This window comes from Amblyraja radiata, chromosome 3 (assembly GCF_010909765.2).
Source record: "Amblyraja radiata isolate CabotCenter1 chromosome 3, sAmbRad1.1.pri, whole genome shotgun sequence".
Taxonomy (NCBI): Eukaryota; Metazoa; Chordata; class Chondrichthyes; order Rajiformes; family Rajidae; genus Amblyraja; species Amblyraja radiata.
Window position 1 is genome coordinate 1,981,634 of NC_045958.1, and position 18,314 is coordinate 1,999,947.

General features: G+C 42.0%; 2 protein-coding genes across 2 annotated transcripts in view; one reads left to right on the top strand and one right to left on the bottom strand.

The window, feature by feature from the left end:
• tmem167a (transmembrane protein 167A) overlaps positions 1-1,861 on the bottom strand; it is a 35,157-nt gene extending 33,296 nt beyond the window's left edge. The window contains exon 1 of the mRNA XM_033017230.1: positions 1,762-1,861. Within this exon, the coding sequence (XP_032873121.1) occupies positions 1,762-1,764 (3 nt within the window). The 5' untranslated portion in view covers positions 1,765-1,861. The remainder of the gene's footprint in view (positions 1-1,761) is intronic.
• Positions 1,862-1,947: 86 nt separating this feature from the next.
• The window catches only part of xrcc4 (X-ray repair cross complementing 4), a 407,425-nt gene continuing 391,058 nt past the window's right edge, over positions 1,948-18,314 (top strand). Inside the window, exon 1 of the mRNA XM_033017231.1 lies at positions 1,948-2,079. The gene's annotated coding sequence lies outside the window, so the exon portion shown is untranslated. The remainder of the gene's footprint in view (positions 2,080-18,314) is intronic.

Consider the following 18,314-nt stretch of genomic DNA (forward strand, 5'->3'; position numbering starts at 1 on the left):
ATCGAGATCCTTCTTCAGACCGAGTCAGGGGAGAGAGGAACTGGAGACATGAAGAGGTGCAAAGAAAAAAATTAATGTAAGGTATGCCAAACGACAAATCAAAGTCAGCAACAATGGTCAAGAAAAGGTGGAGCCCACAATGGTCCATTGTTGGCTGTAGAGAAGGTTATAATAATCCAGGACAAGGGGTCACAGTTTAAGGATCAAGGGGAAATCCTTTAGGACCGAGATGAGAAAAACATTTTTCACACAGAGTGGTAAATCTCTGGAACTCTCTGCCACAGAAGGTAGTTGAGGCCAGTTCATTGGCTATATTTAAGAGGGAGTTAGATGTGGCCCTTGTGGCTAAAGGGATCAGGAGGTATGGAGAGAAGGCAGGTACAGGATACTGAGTTGGATGATCAGCCATGATCATATTGAATGGTGGTGCAGGCTCGAAGGGCCGAATGGCCTACTCCTGCACCTATTTTCTATGTTTCTATGAGTGTAAATGACAAGTGAAACTAAGCAGGATAACAGTGAAACTAGTAGGACAACCAGGGTGGGGGAAGGACAGAGAGAGAGGGAATGCAAGGGTTACTTGCAGTTAGATAAATCAATATTCATTCCATGTAAGCTGCCCCAGTGAAATATGAGGTATTGTTCCTCCAATTTGCATTTGGCCTCACTCTGACAGTGTTGGAGGCCCAGGACAGAAAGGTCAGTACGTGAATGGGAGTTAAAATGTTCGGCAATCAGGGGATCACATAGGCCAAGGCAGACTGAATTAAGATTAGGTAGGTTCAGGCAGACTTCCCACACATAGTGTTTAAGAGGCTTTTAGTGAGGCAAATGGACATGCAGGGAAAGGAGTATGAAGGAATTGTAGACACAAAATGCTGGAATAACTCAACAGGACAGGCAGCATCTCTGGAGAGAAGGAATGGGTGATGTTTCAGGTCGAGACCCATCTTCAATGGGACTTCAATAGTTAAATTTAACAAACATATGGTGTTTACAATGAAATAATCACCCTAAGCATGGTCATAATTTTATCCTTATGATCACTGTTTTGATGGGTTTTTTACCCATCAACTATTTGAACCCATGTTGTATAACACTTTATCTCCTGACTTGTCAGGATAGGAGATTGATGGAATTTATGGAATTCCCTGCCACAGAGGGCAGTGGAGGCCAAATCACCGGATGGATTTAAGAGAGAGTTAGATAGAGCTTTAGGGGCTAGTGTAGTCAAGGGATATGGGGAGAAGGCAGGCATGGGTTATTGATTGGGGACGATCAGCCATGATCACAATGAATGGCGGTGCTGGCTCGAAGGGCCGAATGGCCTCCTCCTGCACCTATTTTCTATGTTTCTATGTTTGTCAGAGTCTTCAGTACGTTTATTAAACCTATCCATAGAAACCAGAGAATAAGAACACTAATAATTTTAAAAAAAATAAGTGAAACTGGAATTGTGGTATTTTACGTTTTTTTTTATGGATTTCGAGAAAATAGGGTTGTTTGGCATCTAAGTTTCTTAATATGTTGCCACCTCCACGCTGGCGACTAGCAATGATCATTGTATTTACCTGGAGAGAGTAAAGAGTGTGCAGGAACTAAGCATCATTCACCCAACAACCATTGACCATGTCACCTTCCACCTCCACAGCACCCATTTACAATCAACACTAAGCCAGTGGTAGTAGCAAGAGCAGAAAGCCAGGAGTAAGGACTAACAGGCCTTCTTCCTCGGAAGCAAATGATAAAACCCTCACTCACCATCGTGCACACACTTCATAGCCACATCACATTTCCGCCCAGGCTGGAAGTGACGCTCCCCAATGGCGGCCTTCTCTTTCTCTCCCTCCCTCCCTCCCCACAGCCGTAACCACGGCACAAAGTGATGACGTTACACGCACACCGCTCCCGTCCGCCGTGTATACGTCACCGCCGCTGTGACGTATACACGCCGTGTGTGCTGTGGGGCCCTGGAGTCGGTGTGGATGATGTGAGGGAAGGGAGATTCACAGCGAATCTTGGCGGCAAATGCGAACGGCGCCGCTGCTGAGGCTGAGTGCAGTCGGTCTGCAGCTCCAGGTGACAGACAGCATCTTTTGTAGTTTGCCTTTCGAAGTTACAAACTAAAGCTGAACGGTCCCCATAGAGTTTAAGAAGAAGGTAGACTAAAGTGTTACATAGAAACATAGACAATAGGTGCAGGAGTAGGCCATTCGGCCCTTCGAGCCTGCACCATTCGCCATTCAATATGATCATGGCTGATCATCCAACTCAGTATCCTGTACCTGCCTTCTCTCCATACCCCCTGATCCCTTTAGCCACAAGGGCCACATCTAACTCCCAATGAACTGTGGCCTCAACTACCTTCTGTGGCAGAGAATTCCACAGATTCACCACTCTGTGTGAAAAATGTTTTTCGAAGTTACAAACAAAAGCTGAAGGGTCCCCATAGAGTTTAAGAAGGAACTGCAGATGCTGGAAAATCGAAGGTAGACTAAAATGCTGGAGAAAAGTTCTGAATTTAGAAGGATGAGAGGATATCTTATTGAAACATATTAGATCATTAAGGGTTTGGACACCTATGAGAGAGAAGCGAGTGTCACCAAACATCTGGATTCTCTGGGGTGGAACCCTCTCCAAGACAGACGTGAAGCTCACCGTTTGACCTGTTTTTACAAAATGTTAAATGGTCAGCTCGACATAGACTACAAGACCTACACCAAACCCAAACCAATTAAAGCAGACGAGGGCATTCGATCCAATTTGTGATCCCAGCTACCAAGACAGATGTGTACAGCAATTCGTTCTTCCCCCGCACAATTAAAGCATGGAATAATCTCCACCCAACTATAGTTACCCAACCAGATGCAACTACATTTAAAGTAGCTCTTTCTTCCCAATAACCCTTTCTGGCTTAAGCCCTCCCTTCACCACCTCCAGTTTAAATTCCATTTGGAATATTTTGGAGGACCAAGAACCAAGAACTCAACGGGAGCAGCAGCATCTATGGAGTGAAGGAAATAGGCAACGTATCGGGACGAAACGTTGCCTATTTCCTTCGCTCCACAGATGCTGCTGCTCCCGCTGAGTTTCTCCAGCACTTCTGTCCACCTAGGGTCCCCATAGTGTGTTGTTATGGCTGTTTTACCCCCCACCCCCAGTTTTAGCTTGACCTTATTTTGAAGGCTTGTACCTCTTCACCTGGAAGATGATGATTAATAGAGTTTGCATTTGCAGAGGGCTTGCACTTTTTATACCAGCAATACTCTTTCCAAATAGAGAATGCCAGTAAATCCACAGTGAAGAAAAATAGGAAGCCATTCATACCGTCACACCTGCCTTGACTCTCCTCTTCCGCGGGCTCGAAGGGCCAAATGGCCTACTCCTGCACCTATTTTCTATGAAACTTTATTGCGATGAAAGCGAGTAATGTGGCACAATTGTCCAAATGGTGTATATAACTTTAAAACGCCCAATCAACCAATTGTTTGCCTTTTTATCAAATTGTTGCTCCTCTTTGCCAACCTTGCTACACACCTGGAAAGCTTCTACCCTCGTACCTGTTGACTATGCCAGATTTTCTAATGACAATTATCTTTACTGAGACAGTTTCTGTCCCACTCCCTCGCCTGACATCAGTCTGAAGAAAGTTCTCGACCCGAACCGTCACCCATTCCTTCTCTCCAGAGATGCTGCCTGACCCGCAGAGTTACTTCAGCATTTTGCGTCTACCAATATTTACCATAATCTGTTCATACTCTATTTGAATTAATCAATTTAACCTGACGATTATTATACTGGCCAAAATTAAATGTGGCTACATAGGAGAATAAAATGCAATACAAATCACCAAGTATTTTTCCAATAGAAAATTTGAGGCCAATTTCGTACTGAAGTTTAGAAATCACTCTCTTCCCTTTGAACCACGTAATTGGCATTCTGGCCAATGAGAAAATTCGATTTCACAGTTAACTGGGAGCAGCATCTTGGGTAGAATGGTGACCAGACTCTATCTCAGTGAATAACATCTGTAATTAAACTATGATTCTTCTGGACAAAATATCTCCAATCAATGTTGGCTGGTTAGCTAGTAACAGGCTTACATTCAGATTTTACAACGGTTTGGCCTCCTTATATAATCTAATCATTAAGTCATTGCAATGTTACTTTTAATGTATAGTGGATGACAATCACAATGGTTTGAAAATAACTTTACAAACAAACCTTTAAGAGAAGGGATACATTGTAAATATTTATAAATAATTGAACCAAGGAACCAAACTTCTAGAATTGAAACTACTAACACTTTCCTCTGCCATGTGGAGCTGGTCTTCATCCTTAACAACTTCTCCTTCGACTCCTCCCACTTCCTCCAAATCAAAGGTGTAGCTATGGGCACTCGCATGGGACCCAGCAATGCCTGCCTCTCTGTAGGAGAGAACTGCAGGTGCTGGCTTAAATCGAAGTTAGACACAAAATGCTGGAGTAACTCAACCTGAAATATCACCCATTCCTTCTCTCCAGAGATGCTGCCTGTCCCGCTGAGTTACTCCAGCATTTTATTGTCTCGTTGTAGGGTACATTGAACAATCCATGTTGAGACCCTTCTTCAGATTGATGTCGGGGAGTGGGCGGGACAGATAGAATGAAGTCGTAGACAGTAAGACTGGGAGAACTGGGAAGGGGGAGGGCATGGAGAGAGGGACAGCAAGAGCTATTTGAAGTTAGTCTATTACAAACCCACTGACTCCCACCACTATCTCGATTACACTTCTTCCCACCCTCCTCCCTGCAAAGACACTATCCCTTACTCCCAATTCCTCCATGTACGTTGCATCTGTGCCCAAGATGAGGTGTTCCATACCAGGACATACATCTGAGATATCATTCTTTAGGGAACAGTAATTCCCCTCTCCATCATAGATGAGGCCCTCACATGTGTCTCCTCTATACCCCACAGCTCTGCCCTTGCTCCCCCTACCCTTGTCGCAACAGGGACAGATTCTTTCCTTTCACCCCATCAGCTATCACATACAACCAGGGTTCGAAATTAACGGTTGCCCGGGTGCCAATGGTGACCTAAAGTCCCGCCGGGCAACCTAAAAGCCGTGCCATTTTGCCCGGCTTGGCAAGCACCCGGGACACCTGTTGTTAACTCTGAGTGGGCCCCCCCACTCTATCTCTCTCCGTCACTCTCCGTCTCCGCCCGCCATCCGTGTCCGGGTCTCCGCTCTCCAGCCGCTCCTCATCCGGCCTGCACATCCTCCCCCTGCACATGCGCACAGCCACGGCCAGCACATCATCGGCCACCCTGCACATGCGCAATGCCACGGCAACTGGTCGGCGCCGGGTACTGTCTCCCTCCCTTTGCATTGTGGGTGATCTGGCCGCCATTGCTGTTCGGTTGCCGCCTTGCCGCGACTGCTGAAAACCAACGCAGAATTAGTCCCTGGAGCTGGAGTAACTACCTCGAGTAACTCTTGCTTGGAATTAAAACTGGAGGTGGTGAAGGTTCCACCACCAAACTCCAAACTCTGAATAATAACAGCCTATTGCACTTTATTTGTTTATTTATTGTGTATATATATGGTCTATGGTATATAGACACACTGAACTTTTATCTCCTGTTCTGTATTATGTTTACATTTTCTGTTGTGCTGCAACAAGCAAGAATTTCATTGTCCTATCTGGGACACATGACAATAAAATTTTCTTGACTCTTGACTTGGACTTAAGCAAAAAAGAGCTCTTGGGGAAAAAAGAGGTACCTTAAATTTAGTTGCGTCTGGTTGGGTAACTATGGTAGGGTGAAGACTATTCCATGCTTTAATTGTGCGGGGGAACTCCATGGAGCAGCCAACATCTCTGCATAGAAGAAATTGGGTGACGTTTCGGGTAGAGACCCTTATTTAGACTCCCTCTGGTTTTAGTGTTTTTAGTTTAATTTAAAGATACAGCATGGAAACAGGCTCTTCGGCCCATCGAGTCCATGCCGACCATCGATCACCCGTACACTAGTTCTATCCCACACATTAGCGACGTAAGTCAAGAGTGTTTTATTCTCTCACGTCCCAGTTAGAACAATGAAATCCTTACTTGCAGCAGCACAACAGAATATGTAAACATAGTACTCTGTAAACAATGTTATAAACGAGAAAACAAAACGGTGTATATTTATTTGAATATAATATATATATATATGTGTGTGTGTGAGTGTATAATATATATACCCACACACACACTGGGATTAATAACGTTCTATCGTATAGTATCGTGTGTGTAGGAAGGAACTGCAGATGCTGGTTTAAACTGAAGATAGACACAAAAAGCTGGAGTAACTTCAGACAGAATCTCTGGACAAAAGGAAAATATTACATTTTGGGTTGGGTCTGAAAAAGGTTCCTACACTCCTTTGGAATGTGGAAGGAAACAAGCACCTGGAGAAAACCCATGCGATCAAAGGGAAAAGGAGCAAACACCATACATTTATAGGGACCCCTCGGTCATGACTGACCATAGGTGATGCATCCTAGTTTGTCGGATACAAGCCTGGGCGAAAATACAGTCTGCACCCATACAGACAGCACCCATATTCAGGATCAATTCCTGGTCTCTGGTACTTTTAGGCAGCAACTTTATGGCCAATGTACTGCCCCATATTCTTGAACTGAATTAAAACATACAGTAGCTGTAAAGGGGGACATAGCGTCACTTAGAGATTTAAGACTGAAAATGAATAGTATTTTATTTTTAGAAACCAGTTATCAACGTATAATGTTTTGTGTGTTGGTAAACAAAATATAGTGGCACAGCTGATAGACTTGCTGCCTCACATGCCAGAGATCTGTGTTCGATCCTGTCCTCGGGCACTGTCTATGTTGAATTTGCACATGCTCCCTGCAAGCGTGTGGGTTTCATAGAAACATAGAAACATAGAAAATAGGTGCAGGAGTAGGCCATTCGGCCCTTCGAGGCTGCACCGCCATTCGATATGATCATGGCTGATCATCCAACTCGGTATCCCATCCCTGCCTTCTCTCCATACCCCCTGATCCCTTTAGCCACAAGGCCCACATCTAACTCCCTCTTAAATGTAGCCAATTAACTGGCCTCCCATATCCCAAAGATGCATTGGCAGAACTTGTGTGAATGGGTAGACAAAAATGCTGGAGAAACTCAGCAGGTGAGGCAGCATCTATGGAGCGAAGGAAATAGGCAACTTTTCGGGTCGAGACCCTTCTTCAGACTGATGTGAGGTTGCGGGGGGGGGGGGGGGGGGGGCGCGGGAAGAAGAAAGGATGAGGCGGGAACAGTGGGCTGAGGGAGAGCTGGGAAGGGGAGGAGAAAGCAGGGACTACCTGAAATTGGAGAAGACAATGTTCATACCGCTGGGGTGTAAACTTCCCAAGCGAAATATGAGGTGCTGCTCCTCCAATTTACGGTGGGCCTCACTCTAGCCATGGAGGAGGCCCAGGACAGAAAGGTCGGATTTGGAATGGGATGGGGAGTTGAAGTGCTGAGCCACCGGGAGATCAGGTTGGTTATTGCGAACTGAGTGGAGGTGTTGTGCGAAGCGATCGACAAGCCTGTGTTTGGTCTCACCGAGGTTGATCATACGCTGAATAATCCAACCACATTTTTGTTTGGAAGTGGAAAGAAATAATAGAAATTGCATTCATTGCAATGTGTAAAACGAGTTGAGATACTGTATTATAATTTTGCTGCATGTCATTGTGATATATATCATGTCTTGATTGGTGAATATGTTTAGTTTGCGACTTTATTTGAAGCAGAAATAATATGTGAATGCTTCATTGACCATAATTTCGACTGGTAACTACGCACTTCGACCGAGCACATTATCGCACGCGTCATGCAAGCCGTCTTAAATGACCACCTAAACTGTCATTTGGCAACCTAAAAAGCTGCCTAGGTTGCCCGGCTGGAAACAGAGAAAAAAAGTTAAGTGAGAGCCCTGACAACACATAATCCTCTGACATTTTCGCCACCTTCAATGGGATCCCGCCACTCGTCACATCTTTCCATCACCACCCCTTTCTGCAGAGACTGTTCCCTCCGCAACTCCCTGGTTAACTCATCCCTTCCCACCCAAACAAACCCCTCCCCAGGTACCTTCCCCTGCAACCACAGAAGATGCAATACCTGTCCCTGTACCTCGCCCCTCGACTCTGTCCAGGGACCACGACAGTCCTTTCAGGTTAGGCAGAGATTCACTTGCACCTCCTCCAATCTCATCTCCTGAATCCATTGTTCAAGATATGGACTCTTATATATTGGCGAGACCAAACGTAGACTAGGCGATCGTTGCGCTGAACACCTTCGCTCAGTCCTCCTGGACCTATCTGATCTCCCGGTTGCCAAATACTTTATTTCCCCTTCCCATTCCAACATTGACCTTTCTGTCCTAGGCGTTCTCCATTGTCGTAGTGAGGCTAAATGCAAATTGGAAGAACAGCATCTCATATTTCGCTTGGTCAGTTTGCAACCGAATGGCATGAATCTTGATTTCTCTAACTCCAAGTAACCCTTCTCTCCATCCCTACCCCACCCAAGTCACACCTACTTCTCATTCGCACCTAGCAAACAGTTAACAATGGCCTGTTTCCTTTATCATTGTTACTTTTGTGCATATCCTTCACTCATTTGTTCTATATCTCTCTCCACATCTTTGTCTATATCTCTTGTTCCCATTTCCACTGACTTCAGTCTGAAGAAGGGTCTCAACCCGAAACGCCACCCATTCCTTCTCTCCATAGATGCTGGCTGTCCTGCTCAGTTACTCCAGCATTTGGTGTCTACTAAAATAAGCCAGTTCTTACGTCATCAACCTGTAATGTTAACTCTTTTTTTGCCCTCTGCAATACCTGTACCTGCTTTACTGGTTAACAAATCTTCACCTCAGACTTAGTTGGTACCGCCACCTTTTGTATCACTCATGTTTTTGTTTGTTTACTAAATATTTGAAAATATGACTCTGTGGTATGTTTTCCACCATATTGAATGACAAAATGTTGCATTACTATTTTTAATATGAGTGTTATTAATTATTTCATAGGAGCAAAGAGGTCCTTCTGCAGTTATACAGAGCCCTAGTGAGACCACACCTGGAGTATTGTGTGCAGTTCTGGTCTCCAAATTTAAGGAAGGACATTCTTGCTATTGAGGGAGTGGAGCCTAGGTTTACAAGGATAATTCCCGGGATGGCGGGACTGTCATATGCTGAGAGAATGGAGCGGCTGGGCTTGTATACTCTTGAATTTAGAAGGATGAGAGGGGATCTTATTGAAACATATAAGATTATTAAGGGTTTGGACGCGCTAGAGGCAGGAAACATGTTCCCGATGTTGGGGGAGGCCAGAACCAGGGGCTACAGTTTTAGAATAAGGGGTAAGCCATTTAAAACGAAATTGAGGAAACACTTTTTCACACAGAGAGTTGTGAATCTGTGGAATTCTCTGCCTCAGAGGGCATTGGAGGCCAATTCTCTGTATGCTTTCAATAAAACATTTACAGGCAAAAAATGAAACATTTTAAATGTTGATCAATTGCACATGAAAGCTACTTTTATTTAGTTAAAAGACCATTTAAATGTGTAGATATTATTTAATTTTGAAATCCTTTTACAATTAGGATTTTTGCAAAACACTGTGATCTCTCCTGAAAATACAGTGTGGAGCTGTCCAATATCGCACTGCACAAAAACAAGTATCAGTTTAAGGCGATTTTGTTGATAAATTGTTGCAAACATCAAGCATTAATTCTTTAGTGTTCTTACCAATGACCTGGAGAACACTGACTGTCTTCACGAGAGGCCAGCTGTTGTTGGCAGCGAAGTGGCCTCCACTGAGAAGCAGGCAAGTAACGTTATATAGTTACTGCACAGGAAGGAAATAAAGTGCAGTGATTTCAAAAGAGCAATCAGATCTTGGCAATTAAGGATTTGGGTGCAGAGCAGTTTAACCTTTCATAGTTAATGATATCATTTGATTCTCTCTTGACTTATTGTGCTGTAACCTCCTGTGAATATTGATTAATTTCAGTTTCCTTTCAAATTTCCATCTCTTCTTCTCGGACAGTCCTTTGGCATTGTTTCCACTGCAGTTCTCTTCCCAGCTGTATCAGGCAACTGAACAATCCCCTCATCAGCTGCTAGAGTGTGGTCCTGACCTCCCATCTACCCCATTGAACTAACTTTCAGACTTCAATGTTATATCTTTGCACTAAATGTTGTACCCTTTATCTGTGCACTGTGGATGCCTTGATTGTATTCATGTATGGCCCTTTCTTTGACTGGATAGCACACAAACAAAAGCTTTACACTCAGGCATGTGTCATCAGGGTAGGTAAGGAAGGCAGTGTCTACCCTGAATAATATTATAAAATGGTAATTATTAAATATAAATAGTAAAGGCATGGGGAGAATTATGCTTACCTAAGAGATCGATCTCTTAGTTAGACAAAATTCTCCCGTGCCTTTCATCCACAGTACATTTAACACGTGGAAGTATGTGCTACTCACGTGCCGTCTACGCTGCTTCAAGCCATCAGTGGCAACGGTCTATAAAGGCAGCTGAAATTCTGCCTTCACACCGTGGACTGCGTGCATGTGCTACGCAGCGCACTGCGCTTGTGCACCAGCCTACTGCGCATTCGTAGCGCAAGTTTCTTGGCGGGTTTTTCAAAGATGGATACTGAGTTTCTCTGAGCAATCTTATGAGGAAAAGGCCAAAATAATTAAAAATGGCAGACCAACGCCGGAACTTAAAGAACTTCAACAGCGCAAAGGAACAAATATAATTAGAACATTTAAACAGCTTGTTACAACAGGAAAGAGTGGCTATGCGGTTGTATTTCAACAAATAGAATGTGGGAAGTAAATTTCTTTGAGCTATATGTTTTTAAATACTTTACAAGACAAATTACTTTAAAAAAAGTCGACTGACAAATTACTTTATAAAAGTCGAGAGAACAATCTGCGCATGCACGGTTTTAAAGATTTAAAAAAAAAAAGCCGATTGACCAAAGATACTGACTGCCTACCCTGACTAATTACTCATGGCACGTGCCTGCTTACACTGTACCTCAGTACCCACGACAATAATAAACTAAACTAGGTGGCTGATGCTGTCAGGGGGCTCGTTGTAAAGTACTTGTTTGGAAAGTTTTACACAGAGGGTTGCGGATGCCTGAGTGGGTGGTGGAGGCAGGTAGGATAGTGGCATTTAAGAAGCTATAACATAAGGATATGGAGGGATATGCAGGGAGAGGAGATTTGGTTACTGTGCCATGTTGAGAAATATTGAGATGGAGTACAGGAAGGAGATCGATAAACTTGTGTCCTGGTGTAACCTTGTGTCCTAGCTGGCACTAAACGTTATTCCCTTATCATGTATCTATACACTGTAAATGGCTCGATTGTAATCATGTATTGTCTTTCTGCTGACTGGTTAGCACGCAACAAAAGCTTTTCACTGTACCTCAGTACACGTGACAATAATCTAAACTGAGCCTGAAGGACCTGCTCCTGTGCTGTACTGTTGCATGTTCTCTGTTCAACTCATTGAGTCCCATACATGCTGTACTATTCAATGAAATCATGGATTATCTTCGACTTAAGCGCCATTTTCCTGCATTGGATCCATATCTCTTGACTCCATTAATATCCACAAATCAGTGGATGTCTAATTTAAATATACTCAAGCTTTTGGCTGAGTCTTCACTGCCATCTTGGGTGGGGTGAATTCCAAAGATACATTACCCTCTGGAAGAAAAATAACTTTCTACCTGAATCCTGAAAGACAAACAACTTTCTTGTTGTCAAAGTGATTCCAGTTCTGGATGCAAGTGGAGCAGACACTATTGTTCCCTAGAGGAGCTGTCCCACTGCGGCGACCTAATCCGCGTGTTCTGGCGAGTTTGCCCTCGACATACTCGCAGCATGGTCGACACGAGGTCCTAAGAGGTCTTTGTAACTCTCCTTCATGCTCGAGAGTAGTCCCGCGTACTGGAGGCCTCAGCTAGGTCCCAGCGTATTTATCAACATGTTGAAAAATGCCAGCGAGTAACAAAAGGGTCGCCATGGAAAAAATCTATACTTTTTTACTTGTAGGTTTAGTCGAAATAGGTCATAGTAGGTCGGCATGTTATTCATAGGTAATCGAGGGTAGTCGAGGGTAGTCTAAGGTAGTCGTAGATAGTCTTTAACATAGTCGAAGTCCAAGGGAGGTCGAAGGAGGTCTTCAACATGACACTTTTTCAAATTGTCCAAAACTCTTCTAAACTCGCCAATCAGATCGCCGCAGTGGGACAGCCCCTTTATCATTTCCAATAATCGGCATACAGTTTCCACGTGGTCGTTATGTTGTTGGAACTTGAGGACAGTGATAAAGGTCGTGTATTTTTTTTTAATTGAAACCGTTAGTTAAGCAGTAACACACACTCCTAAGATAATGTGAGTGCACTTTGGACCATTACAAAGGTTTAGCAATTTGATTGATTAGATCAGGAAATTTGCAATTTCTCAAAGGTGTCCATGATTCAGTTAAACTGACAGATGCTGTAAACTGAATTTTATGACTACATTTTCTCAAATCCATTTGTGTGAATAAAGAGCTCAAGTGAATTCCATCTTTAGCAACTGCAGGGGAGCAAAGTACCTTTGGAGATTTACCAAGAAAGTTGTAGAGCAGGGATCAGCAACCTTGTTCTGCTAAGGGGCCAGGACCTATGTCTGTGAGTGGATGGCAGGCCACCACTAAAGTCCATAGTTAATAAATGGAGGTAATAATACATACTAACTAAATTAATAATTAGTAATAATACATACTAATAATACATAAATTAGTAATAATAGATACTAATAATACATACTAACTAGTGTGACACTTAGTGTTTTTCGCATTAGTTTTCACGTGTTTTTCAATTAGTTTTCTGCAGTTCCCAGGTCCCTCGCATCCCCGGAACTGGCTGCAGTTCCCAGATTCCTCGAGTCCCCGGAACTGGCTGCAGTTCCCAGACCCCCCGAGTCCCCGGGACTAGCTGCAATTCCCAGGTCGCCTGCGAGCCCCGGGACTGGCTGTAGCGCCCAGGTCGCGAAAACGAATTGAAAACAAAACGCCTGCGGGTCGGATGATTTTCGGTTATGGGCCGTAGGTTGCCGAGCCCTGTTGTAGAGACAAATTTACTTTTGGGTAGACATGGCACAAATAATACTGTAGGTGTTTTTGAGCGTATCAATGTTGATTGCTTTCTTAAATGAGATATAAACAGAATATGCTGGAAATCACACTATTTTGCCTTTTTTAATTGTGTGGAGGGATTAGAAGGAAGTATCTAAACAATGAACAAGTATTCAGCCTTGAATATAAAGACAATTAATATTTATTTTATTGAAGTAGGAGTTTGTATTTTGAAAGGCAATATTTATCCATTATCCTATCTTGCTCTTCTTGTCTTCCAAGCACTTTTATGATTACATTTTTTTAAATATAGATTCTCAATGTAGGCAATATGATGAAAATGTTGTTTCCAAAACAAACAAGGCATGTTAGAACTACTTTGTTTTTAGAGAATAATAAAAGTGAGTAAGGTTCAGAAGGTAAAGATAATACTGATAGCTTTTCAATGATTCAGCATATTGCTTATTTCAATGTTCCCAATACTGTCCATTAGCAGACCTCCCAGTCCAGCTTCTGGCCTGCATTGGCCAAAATTACAGATGACATCTTGTTCAGTTAAAGCTTTACAAAATCCGTCATCCTTCTGGCCCTTGTTATTGACATCAGTTTGTTTTATTGTTTGCATATTTTTAAACAATTCATCATTGATTGTAGATTTTATTTCACTTTTTTAATTCCACATCCACTGAATATTCTTCATGATCATATGTTCATATAAATTGAATGTAACATTTCAGAGAATATAATGTTATTTTACAAAGAATCCGGATGACAATTTGAAAACAAACTATGGTAGCAGATGTGGAGAAAGGCTTGCTTGGGATTGTTGGCTTCTGTTGAAGAGGGAGCTAGCAGAAGACTTGGTTTTGGAATTTCTATCACTGGCTAGAAACCTTGATATAAACCTTGATATAAGGGAAAACAATGTTCCCATGGCTAGCATCTTGAAAGTCATGGAATTGCAACTCCAAGTGGTGCAACGGTAGAGTTGCTGCCTTACAGCGCTTGCAGCACCAGAGAGTGTATGCAGGATAGTGTTAATGAGCGGGGATCGCTGGTCAGCACGGACCCGTTGGGCTGAAGGGCCTGTTTCCGTGCTGTGTATCTCTGAATTGTGATAAAGTGAGTGTTTTCTCAACTTGTAATATTGTAATGCAAGAAAAGGTATTCTATTTTCAGACAGGGGGAAGCAAATATTTCAATTCAGCTCAGTAACATATACAAACAATACTGTCTTTGTTATTTGTTATTTCTGATTTTGAAATTCATCTTGAGATTAGCTATGTTGAAGTGTGGAATTCTCAAGAGAACTTGCTAGCCCAATGCTGCCTGAATTGTACTGCCACACCACCACTTGAATCATGACTTCAGTATATCTGTTTCTGTGGAAAAGCTGAGATGTAGCTAAATAAGATGTTTATGGTCAGGCAGGGAGAAAATAAAAGTCATGTGAGAATGGGGTTGGGTTTGTCCCAACATATTTCATAGTTGTTTTCACAAATGAGACAGTTCTCAATGACTATGACATAAAAGGGCAGTTTGTTTGTGTCTACTGAATGAGCTGGGAGGCCACCCATTTAGAAGGGGACAGGAGAATAATGCCCAATCACACATCTGTGACCGGTTATTAGTTTACAGGGAAAAATAAGTATTGCCCACTTGAAAGAACCTGGGTTGTTTTTAAGTTTTGGCTGAATGGTTGGCAAGTGGGAAGTATAAAACCTATGACTCATTTGACATGGACAAAAAATTACAAGTTGTATGATATCTGGCAAAATAAGTCTTTGTTCACGATAAATCTGGCTGTAATTACAATCGTATTACATTGGTTTAGGAAAAATACAAATTATTTCACTTATTTTGGCCAGATAACACAGATGTCCCCCACTCTGAGTACTTCCTTGCAATCTAATTCAATGGTTTTGTGATGTATGCAAAACTGTTTTAAAATCTCTTCCAAATCACTCCTCATTGTGTATGTGCATTTCTTGTAAATGGGTATCATTGACAATCCCTGCATTTAATGCACATCCTGGAAGCATAACGTTGCTCTGTGTTTCTAAGTCTTGTTAAAACGTGAATGATTATTGATTTATCGGAGAAAGCTGAGGCAGCAATGAATAAAAATGTTATTACCCAGGTTTGATCTTGGCCCATCCTTCTGACTGTAACAGTGTCCCATTGCCTGTTTAGGTGGGATTATAATGGAAGAGTCCAGCATATAAGCGAATGGATATGAATTAATAACAATGACATATCTCTCACTCATGTGCTAGACTCTTCCATCATTATCCCACCTAAAGTTTTAAAGCCCCGCATCTTGGTTATTTCCTGGCTTTCCATTATTTTATTTCTCGTAGTCTCCAAGATATCAATAAAAGCAAGTAACAAATATTGATTGAGATGTGTTTGCATGTATTGAAATTAATGTGGGCTGAGTTTTAAATTTTGAGTCCTAGTTTGATTTTTTTTTACATGCAATAAGCAGGATTGTGAAGATCTTCCTTTTCAAGTAAATATTGTGAGGAAAAACTGCAATAGTTATTCCCATGTTCGACATATAATTTATCAAAGACTTATCAGCAGCAAAACCCAGGATAAAACAGGAGATACTGGACAGATTAAATGTAATGCAGTGCTGTGCAAAGTGGTGCAGTATGGTAGGAAGAATGAGGAGTTGCAATATGAAATGAAAAATATGGTACAGAAAAAAGAAATCTCAGGCTATGTGTGCACACATCTTTACGGCTAATTGGGCATTCATAGTCATACAACATGGGAACAGCGATCTGCCCAACTCAGCCACGCCAACCAAGATACCCCATCTAAGCTGTCCCATTTGGTCCACAGTTGGCCCACATTCCTCTAAAGCTTTCCTATCCGTATACTTAGAAAACATAGAAAATAGGTACAGGAGTAGGCCATTCGGCCCTTTGAGCCAGCACCACCATTCAATATGATCATGGCTGATCATCCAAAACCAGTACCCCGTTCTGGCTTTTTCCCCATATCCCTTGATTCCATTAGCCCTAAATCTAACTCTCTCTTGAAAATTACACCATCACTCAGTGCTTTTCTATGACAGCATGCATATCGGCAGCTTGAAAAAGTTAAACGCCATTATTTTGTTTTCCTGCCAAGTGACATGTATGTTTATTAAAGGTGTAATCCGGCACTTTTTTATCTACAAAATAAACACTGCGCTTACTCTTCATCTTAAGATTCAGATCAAGCGAGAGGAATATTCTGGAAGTAATCACTGAATAGTGATGAGAAGGTTTGTGTCCTCCAAGTTCCTTGTCCAAAGGAATTTGTCCAAGTTTCTTTAAAAAATGCTTTTAAAATGCTGTATATTACAGATTTTTAAAAAAAAAATGTGCTTAGAGGCATATAATACAAAGAAGTTATGCCAAAGCTTTTGGATTTCAGCTGGTGCAATCATTTCCTTGCTGGAAAGCAGACTAGAGGCAGGACATCAAGACATCAGGAAGAGTACAGAAAAAACATTGGTAGACTGATATCAGAAGCGTGGAAATTAACGATTGTAGATTGACTGAAGCAGAGGTAATTTTCCTTAAATCAGAGAAAGTTAAGAGGAACTTTGTTCGTGATTGTAGATCTCAAGTGAGACTATTTTCACTGGCAGAAGGATCTGTGAACACACAACCTATTTAAGGTTAATGGTAAAAAAACGTCTAAGAGACATGAGCTATGAAATGTGTCAAAGTATTGGGAATGCATTTTGTGAAGAAATGTAGAAATTGATTAAGCAGCACCTTTTAAAAGAGAGTTTGATTAATATTTTGAGGCAAAATATTTACAGGACTGTTGAAAAAGTGCTGGTTGAATGGAATACCTCTGCAAAAGAGGTGGCATTGGCACAATGGGCCGAATGTCCTCTTTTTTGTGCCTTAATATATTAAAACACCCAAATATAATTTAATATTTTGGTGTTGGCAAACTATTAGGAGCAGGGAGGTTCTACTGCAGTTGTACAGCGTTTTGGTGAGACCACACCTGGGGTATTGCGTACAGTTTTGGTCTCCTAATCTGAGGAAATACATTCTTGACATAGAGGGAGTACAGAGAAGGTTCACCAGACTAATTCCTGGGATGTCAGGACTTTCATATGAAGAAAGACTGGATAGACTCGGTTTGTACTGGCTAGAATTTAGAAGATTGAGGGGGGATCTTATAGAAACTTACAAAATTCTTAAGGGGTGGGACAGGCTAGATGCAGGAAGATTGTTCCCGATGTTGGGGAAGTCCAGGACAAGGGGTCACAGTTTAAGGATAAGGGGGAAATCTTTTAGGAGTGAGATGAGGAAAACATTTTTCACACAGAGAGTGGTGAATCTCTGGAATTCTCTGCCACAGAAGGTAGTTGAGGCCAGTTCATTGGCTATATTTAAGAGGGTTAGATGTGGCACTTGTGGCTAAAGGGATCAGGGGGTATGGAGAGAAGGCAGGTACGGGATACTGAGTTGGATGATCAGCCATGATCATATTGAATGGCGGTGCAGGCTCGAAGGGCTGAATGACCTACTCCTGCACCTATTTTCTATGTTTCTATGTTTCTATTAAAGACAAATCCACACAAAATCAGGAAATGGCATCATTTTATTCGTTTGATATGTAACTTTCATTGTTTCGAGATCAGTACAAGTGGTTTTATGTATCTTTTATGTAAGATTGCTCAAGTGGGTCCAATGGTATGCATGCCAAAATGAATCTGTGAGAACTGAACAACTCCTATTGTTTTATAACGCAATATTGGCCAACAAATTAGCCACCATCCACATATGGAGTCCAGATGAGACTAATTGTATTTCTAAATACTACCTTAAAATGAATAACTAATGCTAATGATAATCAGCACTTAGTTTTTCACTGATGTATTGATGTGTTTGTATACCTTTTATGTATATTTGCTGGTAACACATAAAAGCAGATATTATGAATGTTTTGGCATAATATTAGATGACAGAATTGCATGAGGCACTTGCTCATCAAATGTACATAAAACAGTGTAATATACAGTATTGTGACAAAATGAGTATCATTATAGCCACATGAAAGGAATGGAGGGTTATGGTCTGAGTGCAGGTAGATGGG